The 23,422-nt window shown below is 44.5% G+C and overlaps 2 protein-coding genes across 2 annotated transcripts in view; one reads left to right on the forward strand and one right to left on the reverse strand.

Annotated features, from left to right (window-relative positions):
- Positions 1–14,699, forward strand: part of LOC139325392 (cytoplasmic phosphatidylinositol transfer protein 1-like) — a 64,169-nt gene extending 49,470 nt beyond the window's left edge. The window contains exon 8 of the mRNA XM_070955237.1: positions 11,022–14,699. Within this exon, the coding sequence (XP_070811338.1) occupies positions 11,022–11,287 (266 nt within the window). The 3' untranslated portion in view covers positions 11,288–14,699. The remainder of the gene's footprint in view (positions 1–11,021) is intronic.
- A 2,756-nt stretch (positions 14,700–17,455) lies between these two features.
- MSS51 (MSS51 mitochondrial translational activator) overlaps positions 17,456–23,422 on the reverse strand; it is a 32,931-nt gene continuing 26,964 nt past the window's right edge. Inside the window, exons 6-7 of the mRNA XM_070954888.1 lie at positions 19,808–19,901; positions 17,456–18,169 (exon numbers count right to left, since the gene is read on the reverse strand). Of these exons, the coding sequence (XP_070810989.1) occupies positions 17,917–18,169; positions 19,808–19,901 (347 nt within the window). The 3' untranslated portion in view covers positions 17,456–17,916. The remainder of the gene's footprint in view (positions 18,170–19,807; positions 19,902–23,422) is intronic.

The raw sequence follows: 23,422 nt of genomic DNA on the forward strand, positions 1-23,422 counted from the left end.
GTATTTTTGTTTATTCTATAAAAATGTACGTTCTATTATTTCCCCTCTCTAATTTTATTTCTGCATCTATCGGCTCACAACAAGCTACCTTAATGTTTAAGAGGCCATTCATCCGTCATCTCTTGTCCTCTTTAAGCGCTTCAATTCTTATCCATTTTACCTCCTGGTTTAGATGATGTGCTCAGTGGCTAAGGTGCTGAGCTTGTCAATTGAAAGGTCTGAGTTCAGAGGTTCAAATCCCTAGCGCCGCGTAACGGGGTGAGCTCCTGTTCCTTATCCCAGCTTCTGCCAATCTAGCAGTTCGAAAGCAGGTAAAAAATGCAAGTAGAAAAATAGGGACCACCTTTGGTGGGAAGGTAACGGTGTTCCATGCGTCTTTGGAGTTTAGTCATGCCGACCACATGACCACGGAGACGTCTTCGGACAGCGCTGGCTCTTTGGCTTTGAAACGAAGATGAGCACCGCCCCCTAGAGTCAGGAACGACTAGCACATATGTGCGAGGGGAACCTTTACTTTTAGTTGTTCCTGACTCTAGGGGTCGGTGCTCATCTCTGTTTCAAAGCCGAAGAGCCAGCGCTGTCTGAGGACGTCTCCGTGGTCATGTGGCCAGCATGACTATATACATATATATATATATTGAAAACAAGAGCATTTCCAGGAAAGTAGGTTCAATGTTAAAATGAGGGGGAGTTTGATACAGGACCAGTGATTCACATTTAAAATGGCCCTTGAATGGAGAACAGGCCGACTCGGAGTCAGTCTTTCAGTGAGCTCATTCTGGCGTTCCACTTTCCGAAAGCACTTGAGTTAATACATTACTTGATGAATGCTTAGATCATCCCCTTTTCAATTAAAGTACACCGTATTAATTTGGCAGGTTGCAAAGGCTATTTGAAAAAAAGACATTTCCCCTGAGAGCTTCTATTTATTTAATGGGGATGGGATGGAGAAGAGAGAGTCTCGGTTTGAACTAGATATCTATTGCCTAGCATCAAAATATATTTATATATAAATACGTTTACATCGCTGCACTTAAAAGATAATTTAACAGAATAACAGAGTTGGAAGGGATCTTGGAAGTCTTCTAGTCCAGCCTCTTGCTCAAGCAGGAGACCCTATACCCATGCTGGCGAACCTATGGAACGTGTGTGGGAAGCAGCAAACAGAACCATCCCTTGAGGGATGCACGTCCTCACTGGCTCCTCTTCCGTGTTCCTGTGCACACACATGCACTGATCAGCTGGCCTTCGTGCTCATGGGATCGCCAAAACCTGGAACGTCAACATTCCATCGTGCATGCATGAGCCGGCACCTGAACTTCTGGGCTTACATCGTCCGCATGTGCAATGGCCAGCTGTTTGTCGGATGCACATCTGTGTCGGAAATCTGAAATTTGGGTGCCGGCTCGTGCACGCGTGATGGAACGCTGCTCTTCCGGGTTTCAGCACTCCCATGCGCGAGGCCGTGCGGTCCAGGCGGGATGGGTTTGCGTGCCATTTCCGGCACGCAGACTGGCACGCGGTGACGTAAAAGGTTAGCCATCACTGTCCTATACCATTTCAGACATATGGCTGTCCAGTCTCTTCTTAAAAACCTGCAATGTTGGAGCACCCACCACTTCGTGCGTGGAAGCGGTACGGACCTGGATGGGGAGGAACAGGCTCCAACTCAACCCCACCAAGACCGCGTGGCTGTGGGTACCGGCATCTTGGTCCGATCGAGATCTTCCATCATTGACCATCGGGGGTGAGGTGTTACCTCCTGTGGATAGGGCCCGCAACTTGGGTGTCCTTCTGGATTCACGGTTGTCTCTGGAAGATCACGTAGCGACCGTGACCAGGGAGGCATTTGCCCAGGTCCGCCTTGTGCATCAGCTGCATCAGGCTCCAACTCAACCCCACCAAGACCGCGTGGCTGTGGGTACCGGCATCTTGGTCCGATCGAGATCTTCCATCATTGACCATCGGGGGTGAGGTGTTACCTCCTGTGGATAGGGCCCGCAACTTGGGTGTCCTTCTGGATTCACGGTTGTCTCTGGAAGATCACGTAGCGACCGTGACCAGGGAGGCATTTGCCCAGGTCCGCCTTGTGCATCAGCTGCGCCCTTACTTGGACCAAGATGCCCTACGCACCGTTACTCATGCGCTGGTCACCTCCCGTCTTGACTACTGCAACACTCTCTACCTAGGGCTGCCCTTGAAAACCACTCGAAGGCTTCAATTGGTGCAGAATGTGGCCACGCGGATTGTGATGGGAGTGTCCCGACACTCCCATGTTACACCCCTCCTGTGCAACCTGCATTGGCTACTGGTTGCCCTTCGGGTGAGGTTCAAGGTGCTGGTTATCACCTATAAAGCCCTTCATGGCCTAGGTCCGGGATACTTGTCGGACCCCCTGCAGCCAGCAACAATCTCCAATCGCCCGGTGCGTTCCCACAGAGAGGGCCTCCTCAGGGTGACGTCGGCCAGACAATGTCGCCTGGCGACCCCCAGAGGGAGAGCTTTCTCTGTGGGTGCACCCACCCTTTGGAACCAACTTCCTTTGCAGCTCTGGATGGCTCCTGACCTTCGCTCGTTCCACTGTGATTTGAAGACCTGATTGTTTCGTAGCCTGGACTGATGGGGGGGAGGGGTTTCTTAATAGTTTTAAATTGATTTTAAACTGTGGACTTTTAATTTCATATTGTTTTAATGTGCAATTGTGCATTTTATTGTTGTGAGCCTCCCTGAGTCCATTGAAGATAGGGCGGCATATAAATCGCATTAAACTTAAACTTAAACTTCTGAAGGGCAAGCTGGTTAATTGTCCTCACTTAGGAAGTTTCTCCTCATTTTTAGCTTGCTTCTCTTCTTGGTTAATTTCCATCCATTGCTTTCTGGTGCTTTGGAAAATAGGTTGATCCCTTCTTCTTCCAACTCTCTCATTCTGTTAATTATTGGAACACTGCTATCATGTCACCTCTAGTTCTTCTTTTCACTAGATGAGACAACCTCAATTCCTATAACCATTCCTGGAGTTTAGCTGTCTTTGGTCCACGATAAATCTTTAGCTCCTATCCTTGGGGGGAGAATACACACAGGAATACCATCATGAGAAGGAAAGGCAGACTGGGTGTGCTGTTTATTGCATCCGAATGAATCCAAATTTTATACCGAAGTTAACGTTTGTCGGAATACATATAAAGTTCCCAATGAAACAGCGTCTCTTTTTCATCAAGAATGCTGGTAGCAGTGATGGGAGGAAGATCTGGTGTCTTTCTCAGCTGGTTTGGCCAAGTTGAAGTTGGGGAGGCCCACAGTTGCGCAGGATGAATATAGAGCCTTGGTAGTACAGTGGTCTAAGACACCCTGTTATTAAGCTGGTTATTAAGACCAGATGCCTGCAATTACTGCAGGTTCGAATCTCGCCAAGGCTCAAGGTTGACTCAGCCTTCCATCCTTTCTAAGGTGGGTAAATTGAGGACCCAGTTTATGGGGACAATAAGCTGACTTTGTATAAATATACAAAAGAATGAAGGCTACTGCTTAGCAAATTGTAAGCCGCCCTGAGTCTCCGGAGAAGGGCGGCATATAAATCAAATTAATTGCATTTCTCTGCAATGAGAAAGATGAGACAGTCGACCACCTGATCAGTAGGTGCAGCAAAATTTCACAAACTGACTACCTACAACGCCATGACCGTGTTGCTAAAATCATTCACTGGAAATTGTGCCAGAAGTTTGGATTTGAGTACAGCAAAAACCACTGGGAATATCAGGTTGAGAAAGTTTTAGAGAATGAGAAACTCAAGATCTTGTGGGACTTTAGGATTCAGACTGACAGGCACTTGGTCCACAACACACCTGACATAACAATAGTTGAAAAGAAAAAAGTATGGTTCATTGACATTGCAATACCTGGTGATGCACGAATTGAAGATAAGCAGCAAGAAAAAATCACAAAGTACCGGGACTTACAAATTGAAGTTGAGCGACTGTGGAAAAAGAAATCGTGTGTTGTCCCGATTGTAATTGGAGCCCTTGGAGCAATACCCAAAGGGCTACCCCGCTATTTAGAAATCCTAAATTTGCCGGACTTGAACATTTTGACTCTACAAAAAACCACCTTACTCGGAACAGCTTACATCCTCCGATGATACCTTAACAGTTCCTAGGTCCTTGGTTAGGACTCGAGCTGCTGAGCTATTAACCAGCCTCAAAGGCTGTGAATCTCACTAAAGATTAACCAATAAATAATAATAATAATAATAATAATAATAATAATAATAATAATAATAATTATTATTATTATTATTATTATTATTATTATTATTATTATTATTATTATTATTATTAAAAAAAACAGTCGTAGCATCCTGGGATCAAAATAATCACCATTTGCAACTTTACCAGCCATCTTCCAACAACCAAGGCAGCCAGATTCGCCTAAAGACCTCAAGATTCACTTAACAACCATAGCTCAAAGGTTGTAAAACTGGGCACAACTGGCTTAACAACCCCGCCTTTCTTAGCGACGGAAATTCTGGTTCCTATTGAAGTTGTAAGCGGTAGACAGCCATAAATGCTTATGCAATTTTCTTTTTCACACACCCAGGCATTTCCAAACGCCCAATTGTACAACCAGTAATAGAAGACACACATAGCTTTAAAACAACGGTGGGTTTTTCTCTCCATAAATGTCCACAGATGCACCTCCAAGAAATCTTTGACTTTTGGGGAGTTGTGATCCTCCTCCCTCCACCCCCACCCCCTTAATAAGAAGCAATAAGGCGAGTGGGAGGGTTGCCAAGCAGCAGGTGTCCCAACTTTTTGAAAGAATGAAACAGAGTCTTCTCAGAGGTCTAACGAGCCACTGAAGCTCCAGATGGTTCTCCCTTCTCAACAGATTTTTTTTCTCCTCAGTTTGCTTCAAGTTGACACTTCATGGTGGTTGGTGGAGTTTCGTCACGCAGGAGAAAGCTTGGATTAAGTTTTGAAGCCTTGGAGTGGATAGATCTGGAATAACTCCCAGGCCCGATTCATACGTCGCTTCTCCCAAGATAAAACAGCACGATCAGGCCGAGGAAAAATCATTAACCCAGCCTTCATATTGGCTGGCTTCATAAATCATACTTCATCGAAGTGGGAAAAGGCCAAGCAGATCCAGAATATGGAATAACAAAAGTTGGAAGGGACCTTGGAGGTCGTCTAGTCCAATCTCCTACTCAAGCAGGAGACCCCCCTACCATTTTTGACAAATGGTTGTTCAGTCCCTCCTTAAAAGCTTCCAGGTTTGGAGCACTCACAATTTCTGAAGGTAAACTGTACCTCCTCAGTACAGACCCATCATCTTCTCAATTTCTATAATACAGAAATACTTCATTCCTGAATGCTCATTATTCTGATTCTCAGAATAGCAGAGTTGGAAGGGAGCTTGGAGGTCTTCTAGTCCAACCCTCTGCTTAGGCAGGAAACCCTCCACCACTTTAGAAAAATGGTTATCCAACATCTTAAAAACGTCCAATGTTGGATTATTCATGACTTCTGGAGGCAAGTTGTTCCACTGATTAACTGTTCTCACTGTCAGGAAATTTCTCCTTAGTTCTAAGTTGCTTCTGTCCTTGATTAGTTTCCACCCATTGCTTCTTGTCCTGCCCTCAGGTGCTTTGGAGAATAGCTTGAGTCCCTCTTCTCTGTGATAGCCCCTCAAGTATTGGAAGGCTGCTATCATGTCGCCCCAGTTCTTCTTTTCACTAGACCGGGTGTCAGCAACCTGTGGCTCCAGAGCCGCATGTGGCTCTTTGGACTCTCTGCTGTGGCTCTCTGTCAGGTGATCCCACCACTGGCTGGCCTTGCCCTCCCCTCCCAGTCACTCCTTGCCTGACCTGAGAAGGTAAGGGCAACGGCAGGGGATGGAGAAGTGGCCAGGGTAGAGACAGAGAGATACAGAGAGAAGGGGAGGGAGGGAGGGGGAAGAGAGAGATGTCAAAAGGGTTTTGTGGTTCCCAGTGTTTTTAAACAACCAGTTATCTGCCCTAATGACCGGATAGGTAGGCGTGGCTAGGGAATCATGTGACTGGTGGAAGTGACATCGAGTTGGCCATGCCCACCCAGGTTTTGTGGCTCCCGGTGTTTTCTTTTCTGTGGAAAATGGGTCAAAATGGCTCTTTGAGTGTTTAAGGTTGCAGACCCCTGCACTAGACTAAACATACCCAATTCTTGCAAATTTTCTTTCTTCGTATGTTTTAGCCTTCAGCTCCCTAATCATCTTTGTTGCTCTTCTCTGCACTCTACATTCAGGTGACTTGCTAACCTTCTCAAACTCTTTGGTTGAACGGGAGAAACTGTTGTTTGGGTTAAGAAGTGCTACTCAAGGCATGGTAAATGTTGTTGGTTTTTTTTGGTTTTTTTTTGATACCCCAAACAAAGAGATGGATGGGCTCTGGTTTACCCAAAACAAAACCTAGAACAGTGATGGCTAACCTTTTTGCCATCGTGTGCCAAAAGCGAGGGGAGCCCGAGAAGGGTTGCGCGCGTGCGTGCCCGCAGCCATAATTCTATGTGCCCTGCCCCCACGCATGCACGTGTGACCCCCCTTCCCCCACTTTTTGCATATGATGGCACAGTGGGTCTGTTTTTTTGCCCTCCCCAGGCTCCAGAGACTTTCTAGGAGCTTGGGGAGTGCGAAAATGGCCTCCCCCCGCCTGGAGGCCCTCCAGAGGCCTGAAACAGCCCGTTTAGCAACTTCTGGTAGGACCTGAAGTTCAGATCGCGTGCCCATGGATATGGCTCCACGTGCCACCTGTGGCACACATGCCACAGGTTCGCCATCACGGACCTAGAACATTGTTATTCTTGATTTCAGCTGAAACAAAACTCGCAGGGATCAGAAGAGTAATTTTAAGGGGTGAGTACGGCATGGTTAGTGGGTGTCATCCTCTTCCTCCCCAGTTCATTTGGCCTCTGCCAATGTTTGTTTATTTTTATTTGTATTCCTTTACTATGTTACAAATAACACAAGGTGACAAACATATCCGACACACCTTCTTCCTCCTATTTTCTCCACAACAACAACTCTGTAAGGTGGGTTGGTCAGAAAGAGAGAGAGAGAGAAAGAGATTGGCCCAAAGTCACCCGGCTGATTTTCATGGCTAAGGCGGCAGGGGTGAAATTCACTTACCTTTCCCTACCAGCTTGCAAAAATGAGCGTGCGCACCTCCTCCATGCCTGTGCAGAGCCTTCTGCGCATGCGCAGAGGGTCAAAAACGGGATGTGATGACATCCGGGTGGGTGGGCGGAGCCTCCCGCTGGCGCTACCGGATCATGTAATCTGGATAGATCCAGCTGAATTTCACCCCTGTAAGGCAGGATTAGAACTCACAATCTCCTGGTGATTGGCCCAAAGTCACCCAGCTGATTTTCATGCCTAAGGCGGGACTAGAACTTAAAGTCTCCTGGTGATTTAGCCCAAAGTTACCCAGCTGATTTTCATGCCTAAGGCGGGACTAGAACTTAAAGTCTCCTGGTGATTTAGCCCAAAGTCACCCAGCTGATTTTCATGCCTAAGGCGGGACTAGAACTTAAAGTTCCATCCTTTCTAAGGTAGGTAAATTGAGGACCCAGTTTGTGGGGGCAATAAGCTGACTTTGTATAAATATACAAAAGTATGAAGGCTATTGCTTAACGCACTGTAAGCCGCCCTGAGTCTCCGGAGAAGGGCGGCATATAAATCAAATAAAAAAAAAAAAAAGTCTCCTGGTGATTTAGCCCAAAGTTACCCAGCTGATTTTCATGGCTAAGGCGAAACTAGAACTCACCATCTCCTGGTGATTTGCCCAAAGTCACCCAGCTGGCTTTTAGCGCTAAGGCAGAACTAGAACTCCCTGTCTCCTGCTTCCTAGCTTTATAATTAAATTTATATGCCACCCATTCCACTATCTAAAGCAACAAAGCAAATGTCCTTGGCTTGCTTTCATTTGCCCCCTCTCCCCTCCCCTTCCCCCAAAACACATATTTCTGGAACAACCTTCTTTGAGTCCTTATCCTTAAACACCCAATGTTTTATTCCTTGGTCCAAATATGCATCTTTTGACTCAAAGCAATAAACCTGAATGAAACGGGTAGTTCAAGAACTATTTTGCACATCCCTAGTTGCAGGATTTTGACCTGAAGGTTTCACTTCGATATCTTTTTTTTTTTATTTGATTTATATGCCGCCCTTCTCTGGAGACTCAGGGCGGCTTACAATGCATTAAGCAATAGCCTTCATCCTTTTGTATATTTATACAAAGTCAGCTTATTGCCCCCACAAACCGGGTCCTCAATTTACCTACCTTAGAAAGGATGGAAGGCTGAGTCAACCTTGAGCCTGGTGAGATTCGAACTTACAATAATTGCAGACAGCTGGTGTTAATCACAATGCTATCAGTCTGCTGAGCCACCAGGCCCATCTTTAGACATCATCTCCTTTTTGTAGATGCATTATTATTTCTGTTGAGAAGAGTTGCCTCCCATATTTTCACTGCTAAAAATTACAAAGAATGGTGGCACAAGATGGGTGAAACAGATTAACAGAGTTGGAAGGGACCTTGTAGGTCATCTAGTCCGACCCTCCACCCAAGCAAGAGACCCTACACCATTTCTGACAGATGGCAGTCCAGTCACTTCTTGAAAGCCTCCAGTGATGAAGTTCCCACAACTTCTGAAGGCAACTTCTGTTCCATCGGTTGATTGTTCTCACTGTCGGAAAATTCCTCCTTATTTCCAGATTCAACCTGTTTCCAGCCATTATTCCTTGTCTGGCCTTCAGGTGCTTTGGAAACTAGCTTGACCCCCCTCCTCTCTATGGCAGCCCCTCAGATATTGGAAGACTGCTATCCTGTCTCCCCTGGTCCTTCTCTTCACTAGACTAGCCATACCCAGTTCCTGCAACCGTCCATCGTATGTTTTAGTCTCCAGTCCCCAAACAGCTTCCTCCTCCTCAAATCATTATGTAATTGTACAGCATGTGCCGAATAAATATATTTAATCTACCTGGTTACACATGAGATTTTATGTGTTACATTAAGCAACCTTAGCAAGGTTATTCTGCAGATTGCTTACAGCATAAAATGCAAAACTGTCTTCGAAAAGGCAGCAACATAAAATGAGCATTTTCAGCGTAAACCCCTTCAGGGAAAGTAAATGAGTTTCAACGGAGGATTATCGCCTCTCATTGTAATTCTACATCCTCTTACTTTTGTGAGCAATTTGCTTTTAAGTCACTTATAATTCCAAAATTTTAATCCGCCGAGCAACGGGGCCCATAAATTTATTTTTTTTTCCCCATGCCAAAGGCTCTTAACGATATGAAGGGCGTGGAAAATTTATTTCTGTCCTCCAGCCATCAGTTTCCACATAATAGGTATGTAATTTGAGAGAACACAGATCTCAAACAATATTAAGCTTTGTCTCTGTCAACTGATTAGATGTCAGGGCTTCCTGGCAACATTAATAACATCAGAGGACGGATGGAAAAAAGAATTTTAATGAGGTGTTATTCAAATACTCTATTGATAGTCAAATCCAGATTTATATTCTTGTATCTCCACTTCTGACTTCCAGGTTCTAATAGATCTGATCCGCTTCTGGTTTTTGAAAGGTTGAATAGGAATAGAATGGAATAGGAATAGGAATAGGAATAGAATAGAATAGAATAGAATAGAATAGAATAGAATAGAATAGAATAGAATAGAATAGAATAGAATAGAATAGAATAGAATAGAATAGAATAGAAGGAGTGGACTGGCATGGCATGGCATGGCATAGAATAGAATAAAATAGAATTCTTTATTTGCCAAGTGTGTTTGCACACACAAGGAATTTGTCTTTGGTGCATATGCTCTCAGTGTACATAAAATAAAAGATACATTCGTCAAGGATCATAAGGTACAACACTTAATGATAGTCATAGGGTACAAATAAGCAATCAGGAAACAATAATTATAAATATAAATCGTAAGGATACCAGCAACAATGTTACAGTCATGCAGTCATAAGTGGGAGGAGATGGGTGATAGGAACGATGAGAAGATTAATAGTAGTGCAGACTTGGTGAGTAGTTTGACAGTGTTGAGGGAATGATTTGTTTAGCAGAGTGATGGCATTCGGGAAAAAACTGCTCTTGTGTCTAGTTGTTCTGGTGTGCAGTGCTCTCTAGTGTCGTTTTGAGGGTAGGAGTTGAAACAGTTTATGTCCAGGATGCGAGGGGTCTGTAAATACTTTCACAGTCCTCTTTTTGACTCGTGCAGTATACGGGTCCTCAATGTAAGGCAGGTTGGTAGCCATTGTTTTTTCTGCAGTTCTAATTATCCTCTGAAGTCTGTGTCTGTCTTGAATAGGAATAGACTAGACTAGACTAGACTAGACTAGAAGTGGAATACGGAATACGGAATATGGAAGAGAAGAGAAAAGGAGTAGAATAGAGTAGAATAGAATAGAATAGAGTAGAGTAGAGTAGAGTAGAGTAGAATAAAATAGAATAGAATAGAATAGAATAGAATAGAATAGAATAGAATAGAATAGAATAGAATAGAATAGAATAGAATAGAATAGAATAGAAGTGGAATACGGAATACAGAATACGGAATATGGAAGAGAAGAGAAAAGGAATAGAATAGATTAGACTAGACTAGACTAGACTAGACTAGACTAGAGTAGAGTAGAGTAGAGTAGAGTAGAGTAGAGTAGAGTAGAGTAGAATAGAATAGAATAGAATAGAATAGAATAGAATAGAATAGAATACCACCTCCAATATGCACTATGTGAACATGACAAAATAAATAAATAAATACAAAATTATGTATATACCCACCTATGTTAAATGACACGGAGAAACAACACAGTCTATTTTGGATGTATACGTATACATGGAAGAGGGTAGAGCGGGGGCCATTTTGTTTCTCCTCCAATTTCGGAGCTGACCCTAGCTGGGTCATCTTTTCTAGGCCTCCAGTGGTGCATCTGTCCTTACACTGTTTCCTCTTCTGTGCTCCCTCCTCACAGGCATGACCATGGATGAAGTCCGCTTATACGAGAAGGAGACCCAGCAGGCCACCAATGACATTGTGGGTGTCATGACACCCACCATCTCCATTAGCGAAGTCCACCTGCCCCACAGCACTCAGAGCGCCCCCTCCAGTGCCCCCTCCACACCGCTCAGCGGAGAAGCCCCCGATTTCCTCCATGTGCCCAAGGACCGCCAGCGGAAAAAATCCGCCCCAGAAATGCTCTCGCTGCCAGTGCTGCGGGAACGTTCCAACCTGGAGTAACAACTATCTCAAGTCCCTCTTCCCAACCTTGCAGAGGAGCTCCTTAATTCATTTCCACAGAAGAGGATCCGGTGTCCTTGATGTCTTTGTTTTTTTCCCCTAAATTGCTCTTTAATTCCAGGCTTGGCCTCGTGTCTGGCAAGAGAGAGAACTCCAGTTGATGGAAGCCATTGTTAAATTGTGTGGGTGCCTTGGGAGAACTTGGGAGGTTCCCCCAGATCTTGGAAGCATCTCTAAGCCTTCTGATCTGTTCCCAGGTCCTTCAACATCACATTCCTGGCCATGTCTTTGCTGCCTTGGGTCAAAAGGGGTTTTTTTTGGGGGGGGGGCAATACCATTGGACCATTGCTTGGTCTTCTAGTCTACATGGCTCAATCAACATAAATTGGGGTCTCCCCCCCTTCTGTGTGTGTGTGTGGGAAAAGCATTGGGCATGGCTCTGTTGCAGATGGAAAACTGGTCAACATAAATTCCATGCCAAAAAAATCCATCCTAGAAATAGATCTGTAACCTCATTAAATTGCATTTTCTAGCCTCCTTTGACAGGGACCCGGTGGCTCAGTGGCTAAGACGCTGAGCTTGTCAATCAAAATGTCAGCAGTTCAGCGGTTCGAATCACTAGCGCCGCGTAACTGGGCGAGCTCCCGTTCCTTGTCCCAGCTTCTGCCAACCTAGCAGTTCGAAAGCAGGTAAAAAAATGCAAGTAGAAAAATAGGGAAGGTAACAGCGTTCCGTGCACCTTTGGCGTTGAGTCATGCTGGCCACATGACCACGGAGACGTCTTTGGACAGCGCTGGCTCTTTGGCTTTGAAATGGAGATGAGCACCGCCCCCTAGAGTCGGGAACAACTAGCATATATGTGCGAGGGGAACTTTTACCTTTTATTGTTTGCCAGACAAGAGGAAATTGTCAAAGAGAAAGAGGACATCAAAGGAAGATGGGCAGCCCCAACCATCACTTCTTCAGGGTGGCCGTTTTTGTGGGCCCCAACAATTTACCTTTGATTTGCCTCCTCCCCCCACCCCAATTTAAAGCAAAGCCAAGGGGAAAGGCATGTTCACCTTTCTTTGCTAATTGTACACAGTTAAGCCACTTGGCTAAATGCTTTCCTGCTGTTTCAAGCAGTCAAAAACGTAGTTTCGTTCCTTTTGCATGCTGGTCAGCTGCATGTTACCATTAAGAGTCATGGTGGTGCAGTGGTAAGACTGCAGAATTGCAGGCTGACTCTGCCCGCTGCCAGGAGTTCGATTCTGACCGACGCGAGGTTGACTCAGCCTTCCATCCTTCTGAGGTTGGTAAAATGAGGACCCAGATTGTTGGTGGCAATAATCTGACTCTGTAAAACTGCTTAGAGAGGGCTCTAAGTGCTATAAGTCTAAGTGCTATTGCTATTTGACAATAACAGTCACAAGTCAAGAATTTGCCAATCAAACATCTGAAACCCAAGTAAGTATTGCAGGCTCAGCCGGCAAAGAATAACTCAAGACCATGTTGGTTGGAAACGTGCAGAAGAGGCCTTCATCCTGCAGACAATAGCTAGAACGATGATGATGATGATCTAGAACCCATTCACCAATCTGGGTTGCATAATGACACATTTCTGGTTCTTGTGCGAGCAGAGATTGCAAAGCGATATTAGCCATATCGCTGGGTTATTTCAGAGCAGGAATAGGCAAGCGAGGTTCTCCAGATATTTTGGACTACAGCGAACAATTTGTTGACATTGGCTGAAGTTGATGGGAGTTGAAAGCCCAGACGTCTGCAGGTGTCATCCTGTCCCTTGCTTTGGAAGTTGGGTCTTGGTAGGTATTTGAGAAGACCTGGGAAGTGCCTCTTTTCATGTGTGGCCTAGCACCTCCAGAGAGAATCCAGAAAAACCAATCTGAAGAACTTCCATAGATGGCAGAAAAATGCAACTGGACATGAAACGTTTGGGTCTAGTCCCAAAACGATGCAGGAAGGATTCCTCCCGATCGTTCTGCAGCCTGAACTCAAGTCGTTCCTTGCTAACTAGCAGTTCTCAGGTGGATGAGAATCCCAACAGCCAGATCTTCAACTAAGGTGTCTTAAATTTTTGGGATTCTCTTGGGTCTCTTGGAGACTTCTCCAACACCATACAGGCCTATAAAAGCATCCTCTCGAGTCTTCGGCAATTTGAATCATCAGGTTTATATTCCCATGGCAACTGATGGCCTCTTTTCTCTATGGCTCGGGATCTCTTCACAGCAAAGGTACCTTCTGGAGGTCCATCCATAGGACCAAAGCATAATGCCTTGCGGCCAACTTTCCCACCATCGCTAACTGCCCTTACTGGGAATGGGGCCTCTGCTGTCCCCAATTCCATGGACCATTGGCCTTTCTAGTCTTTGTACAAGCACAATTTGTATTTGCACTGTTGTGCAGGGATAATCCTGCCTCCTTTTTCTTCTGCTTCAGCATTGATTCAATGTTTATGTTGGTGGGTTTGCATTCTCTTCTTCTTCTCTCCCCTGTAAGTTGTATCTTTAGACCACAAAAATAGGGAAGGATTCTAGGGGCAAGCAGGACAATAAAACATTCAGACAAAAGTTGGCACAGTTGATTAATCTACAATTGAGAAGCAAGAACTTGGTGTCTGAAGTTCTCATGTACGTTTCTGGATTCCATTGTCCATCCCGGAAGAAAGCAAAGTTGGAATAGATACGGAGACTGCATCTGCTGTAACATCTGTTGGAGGCTTTGTGGGTATCTATTCTGTTGACCTTCTGGTAGATGCTACACCAGGCGTCAGCAACCTGCGGCTCTGGAGCCGCATGTGGCTCTTTAACCCCTCTGCTGTGGCTCCCTGTCACTCAAAATTTGCGTCACAACCGCCAATGTGCGACACCCGCTGGCATGCGATTTATTGAGCTTTTCAACCCCCCAGTAGGCCAACCATAGATAAATCCAAGAAAAGGAAAGTTTCAGAAGAAAACAGAACGTTTAATTCAACTACATATGCTAGTTTTGTGGCCGCTCAATAGTCAGGCACGGGAAGGGTTTTTGTGACTCCCGGTGTTTTCTTTTCTGTGCGAAACGGGCCCAAATGGCTCTTTGAATGTTTAAGGTTGCAGACCCCTGTGCTACACCATCAACCGCATCTCAATCCCCTTAACTGCAGTTTTGGGGGAGTAAATGTTCAGTCCTTTCAAAACTCTACACTTCCAAGTTTTGAAGAACCCCAAATATCAACCCAGAAGAATCAGAGACTGTTCTTAACAACCATTGGTAGCCTCTACTCTGTAAGACGTGGCTAAGAATGAACTTGTATTTTCTCCTTGCAAGGAGAGAAGTAGGAAAACCCTGTAAATATTTTGTGATTTGTGTGGAAATTGTACTGTATGGTTTTGCTTTTGGGTTTTTTTTCCCCACTGGGGTGATAAAGACCGCTTCTGACAGAAAGCTGTCATGTGATTGCTGAATTGTTTTGACACACTTGTGGAAGGCACGTGGCATTAGCAAACAACCAGTTGACTGGTCTCTCTCTCCCTTCATATAGAATAGAATAGAATAGAATAGAATAGAATAGAATGGAATGGAATGGAATGGAATGGAATGGAATGGAATGGACTGGACTGGACTGGAATGGACTGGAATGGACTGGAATGGACTGGAATGGAATGGAATGGAATGGAATGGAATAGAATAGGAATAGAATGTAAAATATAGAATAGAATAGAATAGAATAGAATAGAATAGAATAGAATAGAATAGAATAGAATAGAATAGAATGTAAAATATAGGATAGGATGGAATGGAATAGAATAGGAATAGAATAGGAATAGAATGTAAAGAATAGAATAGAATAGAATAGAATAGAATAGAATAGAATAGAATAGAGAGTAGAATGGAATGGAATAGAATAGGAATAGAATGTAAAATATAGAATAGAATAGAATAGAATAGAATAGAATAGAATAGAATAGAATGTAAAATATAGGATAGGATGGAATGGAATAGAATAGGAATAGAATAGGAATAGAATGTAAAGAATAGAATAGAATAGAATAGAATGAATAGAATAGAATAGAATAGAATAGAATAGAATAGAGAGTAGAATGGAATGGAATAGAATAGGAATAGAATGTAAAATATAGAATAGAATAGAATAGAATAGAATAGAATAGAATAGAATAGAATAGAATAGAATGTAAAATATAGGATAGGATGGAATGGAATAGAATAGGAATAGAATGTAAAGAATAGAATAGAATAGAATAGAATGAATAGAATAGAATAGAATAGAATAGAATAGAATAGAATAGAATAGAATAGAATAGAATAGAATAGAATAGAGAGTAGAATGGAATAGAATAGGAATAGAATGTAAAATATAGGATAGAATAGAATTATCTTCTGTTTGAATAATAGATTTTAATTCTAGTTAAAAATTCTAGTTAATTAATTCTGGAGTTTGTAGAACTGTTTGCCTCCCTCTGCTAGCTATTGAGAAGAACGTATCTTCTCTAGCTATGTAGTTATTTTTTTTAATTTGGGGGGGGGTAAGGAATATAGAGATCGTGAGCTCCAGCACATGCACAAATATGCTCTCCGGGAATTCTTCTAAGGATCATTTTAATTAGGATTTAATAAAATGGGAATTTAATTCATTAAGTAGAGAGTGAGTCCAGCATAGCATTGACCTTTAGCATCCACTTTACAAAATTGCTGCCCGACTCCTCCGGGTCCTTTAGCCATTCACAGAAAACGAAAAGTGGGAGTACGTAGTCAGATGCTTAGTTTAACATTTTGCCCATTTCTTTCTTAGACATGCAGCCATTTTGGAGAGAAAACCACAGGCAATTGCGTCCCCAAACAAAGACGGACAGGAATCCAGTAAATGAGAATATCTTTTTTTTTCCTAAAGTTTTTTTATTTTTATTTTTTATCAACATATTCAAATGTAAAGTCTTTTGTCCATCATTATTCATTCATTTTATTCTTTAATTTCACTTGCTGATTAGTTGTTCGGGTCTGCTCTTCTACCATCTCCTTCCTTTATTTTAATACAACCTTTCCTTTTCTTCCCTTCTCTCTCCTCTTTTGTTTCTTTCTACTTTCCTCATTCCTCCTCCTCTCCTTCCCTTTTCTACTTCCTCTCCTCTTTCCCCTCTCCTCTCTTCTTCCTCCTTTTCTTACCCTCTCTCCTCCTCTTTCCCCCTTCTTTCTTCCCCTCCTTTATCCGTTCTTCTTTTCTTTTCTTCTCACCTCCCAACTCTCCTCCCTGCCCCTCTTTATTCCTCTCCCCTTTTCCACTCCCTTGTTGTTTCCTTTTTCAATGAGATCATCTTGTATGTCGATTCATACGGCCACCCATGAAGCAGAGGACTCTGAGCAGGAATAACAAAATTAACAATTTTCGGATGTGCTTTTTTATTTTATTTTATTTTTTTACATTGCCCAGGTTTGCCATTCAATCCTTTCTGGGGGTTGATAAGAACACCTGGCCCAAAATGTTGACTTTGAGAGGTTACCACAAAGAAGGTGAGGTGTCAACCTATTCTCCAAAGCACCTGAGGCAGGGGTAAAATGCTCCCGGTTCGGACCGGATCACCCTATCTGGTAGCAATGGCGGTGGGTGGTTTGGAGAACCGGTAGTAAACATCCCTGCCCCCCCCATCCCCAGCTGAGTCGCGCAATCATCAGAGGCTTTTTTTTATTATTTTTAAAAGAGGTTTTTCTACAATCTCTTCCACAGAAAAAATACTTTTAAAAGTTAAAAAAAAAAAGCCTCTGCCGATCAGGCAATTCAGCTGGGATCGTCAGAGGCTTTTAAAAGCATTTTTTTTCTACAACCTCTTCGGCTCAAGAGGTTGTAGGGAAAAAATGCTTTTAAAAGCCTCTGACGATCCCAGCTGAGCCGTGCAATCATCAGAGGCTTTTTTTTTTTTTTTTACTTTTAAAAGCATTTTTTCGGCTGAAGAGGTTGTAGAAAAAATGGCAGAAGCTTTTAAAAGCAATTTTTTACAACCTCTTCGGCCAAAGAGGTTGTAGAAAAAATGGTTTTAAAAGGAAAAAAAAAAGTTGGCCACGCCCACCCAGTCACATTACCCCCACCACCAAGCCATGCCCACAGAACCGGTAGTAACGAATTTTACATTTCACCACTGTCCTGAGGGTAAGACAAGAAGCAATGGATGGAAACTGATCAAGTAGAGAACCAACCTAGAACTAAGGTGAAATTTCCTAACAGTGAGGACAATAAACCAAAAGAACAACTTGCCTCCAGAAGTTGTGGGTGTCCATTACTATAAATTCTCCAACTATCTGGAGTCCTCCAACTATGTTGGATATAACAGCTCCCAGAACTCCAAGCTGGCATTGCCTGTGCCTGGGAATTTTGGAAATCCTAGCATCAACACATCTGGAAGGTCCCAAGTTAGCTGATTTACACATTCACTACATTGGGAGACCTTTGCACAGAAGATAATGGGAGTCAACGTGCTTTGTCTACAGACTGATAGGACTAGACTAGACAGCTGCTAATAATAGCCTTGGATCTTGGCTGCAAGCAGAAAAAGGCAGCCTTCACTATCGCCCCGATGCTTGCATTCCTGAGATCTTAGCTTGTTGCGTGACAAACTTGAGAGATATGAAGGTACCACTGCTAGCTAGGTCCTAGAATTCGAAGCTTGCTGAGATCTCTCTTCCTCTTCCCTCTCAAGTTCTCCTAAGTCATGTTCTTCTGAAGGGCCACCTAGACCATGGAACAGGAGGTAGTGGGAGTTGGCGTAGACGGGTGGCTTGTTAGGGTTTGAATGGGCCTGCTCCGGTTTGAGGGAGGCGAAGGGGTTGGCCCCACAGCTTATGATCTGGGTCTCCAGCTCCATCAAGATCCTGAGGGACTGTTTCAGCTCCTGTTCACTAAAAGAAGGAAACAAGGGAAGGATTAGTTACCGGCCTGGCAAACAAAAATTGCTCCAGTTACACTGGAAATTAGGGTGTGGCCCAGTGGTGGGTTTCAAATTTTTTTACTACCAGTTCTGTGGGTGTGGCTTGGTGGGCATGGCATGGCTTGGTGGACGTGGCTTGGTAGGCATGGGGAAAGATACTGCAAAATCCCCATTTCCTCCCTACTCCAGGGGAAGGTTACTGCAAAATCCCCATTTCCTCCCGATCAGCTGGGACTCAGGGAAAGAATGGATGGGGGTGGGGCCAGTCAGAGGTGGTATTTACCGGTTCTCGGAACTACTCAAAATTTCCACTACCGGTTCTCCAGAACTGGTCAGAACCTGCTAAAACCCACCTCTGGTGTGGCCTTATAGCACAATCCAAGGTCACTATCGGTTGTTTCTTCATTAGTTATTACTCTACAACAGGGGTGTCAGAACTCAAGGCCCGCGGGCCGCATCCAGCCTGTGAGGTGCTTACATCTGGCCGAGGAGTGGGCTTCAGATCCTTTAGCAATAGGTTCACTGCCCCGTTGCTGGGTGGGCGTGGCCATGGTGGACGTGGCCTTGTCGGCCACCTGCACCATGGCAGGGGGTGGCGTTTTCACCATCCCCAGGCTCTGGAGGCTTTCCTTGAGCCTCCACTGCTTCCCCCGAGCTCTGGAGGCTTTCCGGAGGTCAGAAACAGGCCTTCCGAAATCTCCGGTAGGCCTGTTTTTTGCCCTCCCAGACCCTCCACATGGCCCCTGCACTTACCTGGAATAATGAACGGACTGTGTGGAGACTCCGGGGGGGGAGGGGAGGGGTGGTCATGGCCAGCCAGGGATGGCTTTTGGGGGTTTGCTGAACCCGGCAATCCTTGGCTAGAGGATCGCCTGAACCCTGCCTAACCACCAGGAACCCACCTCTGATCTGGCCCACAGGGACGCTCCGGAAACTGTGCAGGACCATCTCACAGTGCCTCTGCCAGTGAAAATGGAGCTCGGGAGAGCCGCGGGCAGCCCTCGGGAGCCTGTTTTCACTGGCAGAGCGCTTGGGCCACCACAGGTGACCCCGACACAAGTGACATCAATCTGGCCATGCCCACCCTGCCCCCCCAAGGTCAAACACAACGCTGATGCGGCCCTCAATGAAATTGAGTTTGACACCCCTGCTCTACAGTCATTGTTGTCCCTCTGCCCACAATCCTACAACCCAGAACATCATCAGGCAAGAAGGTCCAGGATGAACCTCTGGTGGGACCAAACAACCACAACCAGGGAGCAGATGAAGACCAAGACCCTGTGCCCCACAGATTTCATGGCAGTCTGGGAAGACATCTCAGGAATGTCCAGCCTGTGTACTTCAATGCCAGGAATTCCAACTGGGATGGAGATTTCTGGGAGTTGAAGTCCACAAGTCTTAAAGTTGACAAGATTGGACACACTTTTCTTAGATGAACCCTACACTCTTCTAACCGCTGGCTTCAGAAGCTCATGGATTCTGCAGGTGCGGCTTAAGCAAAGCAGGAAGCTGTTCCGCATTTCTCCTACGATGGATCACGGTCTGAGTTTCTTCTGGTTAAATCGTGGTGCAGCTCACCACCGATCACAATCTGGAAGGGGAGCTTTACCTGTACATAGTGAACAAAGAAGGGATCTTGTAATCTCGCAGAAGCAGCAACGTGGGAAGCCAACTTGCCATTAGATCAGGACAGGCATGGAACCCTGAAAAATAAGAGGAGACAAAGCATGGGCTTCTTCTGTAAAGCCATTCTCTGGATGGATCTTAGATTAACAGAGTTGTAGGTCATCTAGTCAAACCCCCTGCCCAAGCAGGAGACCCTACACTGTTTCCGACAGATGGAATTCCAGTCTGTTCTTGAAAGTCTCCAGTGATGATGCTCCCACAACTTCTGAAGGCAACCCACTTCCTCTCTGTGGCAGCCCCTCAAATATTGGAAGACTGCTATCATGTCTCCCCTGGTCCTTCTGTTCTTTAAACTAGACATACCCAATTCCTGTAACCGTTCATTGTATGTTTTAGCCTCCAGTCCCCTAATCATCTTGGTTGCTCTTCTCTGCACTCTTTCTAGAGTCTCAACGTCTTTTTTATAGTGTGGTAACCAAAACCGGATGCAGTATTCTAGGTGTGGTCCTACTAAGGCTTTATAGAGTGGTATTAGTACCTCCCTTGATCTTGATGTCCATCATCTTAATGATGATGATGAGCTAGGCTGGCTCAGAATTATGGGGACTGAGTTCCTACACCCCTAAAGGATGCCAGGTCAGGAAAAGTTTCTGCTTATGGTTTCTGGATTTGTGTACTTATTCTCTGTTCGCTATGATAATGGCTATCACTTATCTCCACCAAAGTTGTCCTCACTCTTTTACTTACTTATGTTGGAAGCAGAGGTGGGTTTCAGCAGGTTCTGACCAGTTCTGGAGAACCGGTAGCGGAAATTTTGAGTAGTTCGGAGAACCGGTAATAAAAATGCTGACTGGCCCCGCCCCCATCTATTCTCTGCCTCCCAAGTCCCAGCTGATCAGGAGGAAATGGGAATTTTGCAGTAACCTTCCCCTGCCATGCCCACCAAGCCACACCCCCAGAACTGGTAGTAAAAAAATTTTTTTTCAATTTTTCAAAAATTTTGAAACCCAGCACTGGTTGGAAGAAATATCCAGTTCCAAGGTGGGAGAAAGGCACTGTAGACAAAATGGATGCTGGAGTCTGATTGGAAAGAGGGTCCAGTAATTGATGAACAGAAGCACGTGTTTGTAGTTCTGGTGCAGCTCACCACATGGAGCTGAGAGTAAGGGGTATTTATACCTTCTCTTGGGCTTTGCACTTGAGCTTCCTGTTCCAGTGCGAGAACATGTATTCTATTGGCTGTTGTCTGTCTCCCATGGTGCCATGTACAAATCCTGGGAGTTTGTCTGAGCTACGTTTGGTTGAAGTTTGGGCTGATGCAAAGAAGGGGCTTGTTGGGCAATTCCTATTGTGGCTGAGGGCAAACCCTACCTTTGTTCAGACCTTGCTGCAGGGAATTTGCTTATGAATAGAGCTATCTATCTCTTTATCTCTTAAGTGCTGACATCTGCTATGGGCTATTAAGAGTGAGTCTGCTTCCTGCCTCTTAAAAAAACCATGTTTCTCCATTTCTCATCCAGGGAAATACAGTATAATATTCTGCCTTTCCTAAAATATTTCATCCTTCTAGGAGAGGGGTGGGTGCTAGCTTTCTACACTTACTCCTTGCTTATTCTTATTCTTTTACTCTCATTCTTACCCTTACTCTTTTACTTGCTTACTAAGTCCTTATTTTTATTTACATTTTCTCTTACCTTACTTTTTACGAACCCTACTCCTTCCTTACTCTTTTCCTTGCTTCCTTACCCTTACTGCTACTTTATTTTTATCCTTACTCTTTTACATACCTACTCCTTCCTTACTCTTCTACAACTCAAGAAATTCAGGATTTCTTTTTCGATCCTTCCAAATATCCTCCCAGTGCAGTTTATACAATGTTTATAAAAACCTCTTCCCTTTTCCTCGTCCAATTAAGGCATGACAAGCTCTCCTTCTCTACTTCCACACCTCAGGGGGAGACCAGGTTATCCTTTCTATCAGCTCAGCTTTGCCTTCCCATCCCCTGCAACCACATTCTGTGGCATGGCGAGAACAAGGTCTTGGCACGCTTATAAAGGCAACATATTTTCTCAGTGTGTCAAGCAGCCGAATCATCCCAGGCTGGCTTGATCAGAAGAGAAATATACCCAGTCGACTAATCCCCTTAAATCGATGCAGAAAATGTCTGCCTTTCGTCTAAAATACTAAAACGTATTTTAGGAAAATGGTTCTTCCTAAGATACACATTGTCTGTGAGGAATTGGTTCTGTCGGAAAATGTTCAAATAGACCAGTGTTTTTCAAACTTGTCAACTTTAACATGGGTGGAGTTGAACTCTCAGAATTATTCTCCAGCCAATTTGGACTTCAGCTCCCAGAATTCCCCAGACAGCCTGGACACATGCTGGTAAGGGAATTCTGGGAGCTGGAGTCTATCCCTTTTAAGGTTGCCATGATCGAGGAATATTGTGTGACATGAAAGCTTTTATCAACTTATTGATAAATAAGTTTCCTGCTTTCTAGCAAAGCTAAACCGCGTGGCACAGCTGATCATCGGAAATACCGGTTCGGAGGAACCAGTAGCTTTTTTAAACTACCAATTCACCCGAACTGGTAGCTTTTTTTAACTAAAGGTTCACCTGAACTGGTAGCTTTTTTTAATTTCGCCCAAACTGGTAGCTTTTTTTTATTTCCAGTTCACCCGATCGGTAGCTTTTATCACTACCGATTTGCTCGAACCGGAACGAACCGGTAGCATTTCACCCCTGGTTCTGATCTCTGGGTTTAGACACCACTAGGCTAGGCAAACAATAGGAAACCTGGGCCCAGTTTCCTAAAGCTTCTCTGGCATTCTGGAAGTTTGAGGGATGCAATGCGGCAGTTGTATATTTAGAAAGGCCTCCTGTTGCCTGGAGGGCTTCACGGCAATGGAATGTTACAGAAAGAGACGATCAAAAGTACACCTTGTTCCTGGAAAGAAACCACTTTGCTGTGCCAGAGAATTTAAGAGAGAGACGAGACACTCTGCAGAATGACTAAAGAACTGAAATTGCACAGGTTGTCTTTCAAGGGTTGGGAAAGGGTCTCTTAGCGATGATTTATGGTGTTCTCGATGGGCGGATGGAGCAAGGAGAGGCTCAGAGAATGAGTCACCATCATCCCTGAGAAACCAACCCTCCAAAAGAGAATTTCTTAAAAGGAGAGAGTCATTCCTGATCAGTTTTCCTGATTTTTTATATATATATATAGCCTGACTTGGATCCCTGGGTTCAAATTCATGTTTTTGAACCACTGAAGTATGGAAACGGAACTTTCCTTCACACTCATTGTGAACCCTACCAAAGCCTCCTGGGTCACACAGGCACAACACAACTCTACAAGGCAGGGGTCTCCAAACTGAGGAATTCTGGGAGTTGAAGTCCACAAGTCTTAAAGTTGCCAAGTTTGGAGACCCCTGCTACAAAGCATGAAGGTCCCCAAGTTCCAGCATCAGTTAAATACATATCATCATCTCCCCTGCTTCTGTTCTGTAGAGGTGTGGTGTTCCCATAAAGCCATCTTTGTCACACCATCTAGTCTTTCAATATTTGAGGGGCTGCCATAAAGAAGAGGGGGGGGGG

This window comes from Pituophis catenifer, unplaced genomic scaffold (genome assembly GCF_029215685.1).
Source record: "Pituophis catenifer annectens isolate HBS135680 unplaced genomic scaffold, rPitCat1.0.hap2 SCAF_16, whole genome shotgun sequence".
NCBI lineage: Eukaryota > Metazoa > Chordata > Lepidosauria > Squamata > Colubridae > Pituophis > Pituophis catenifer.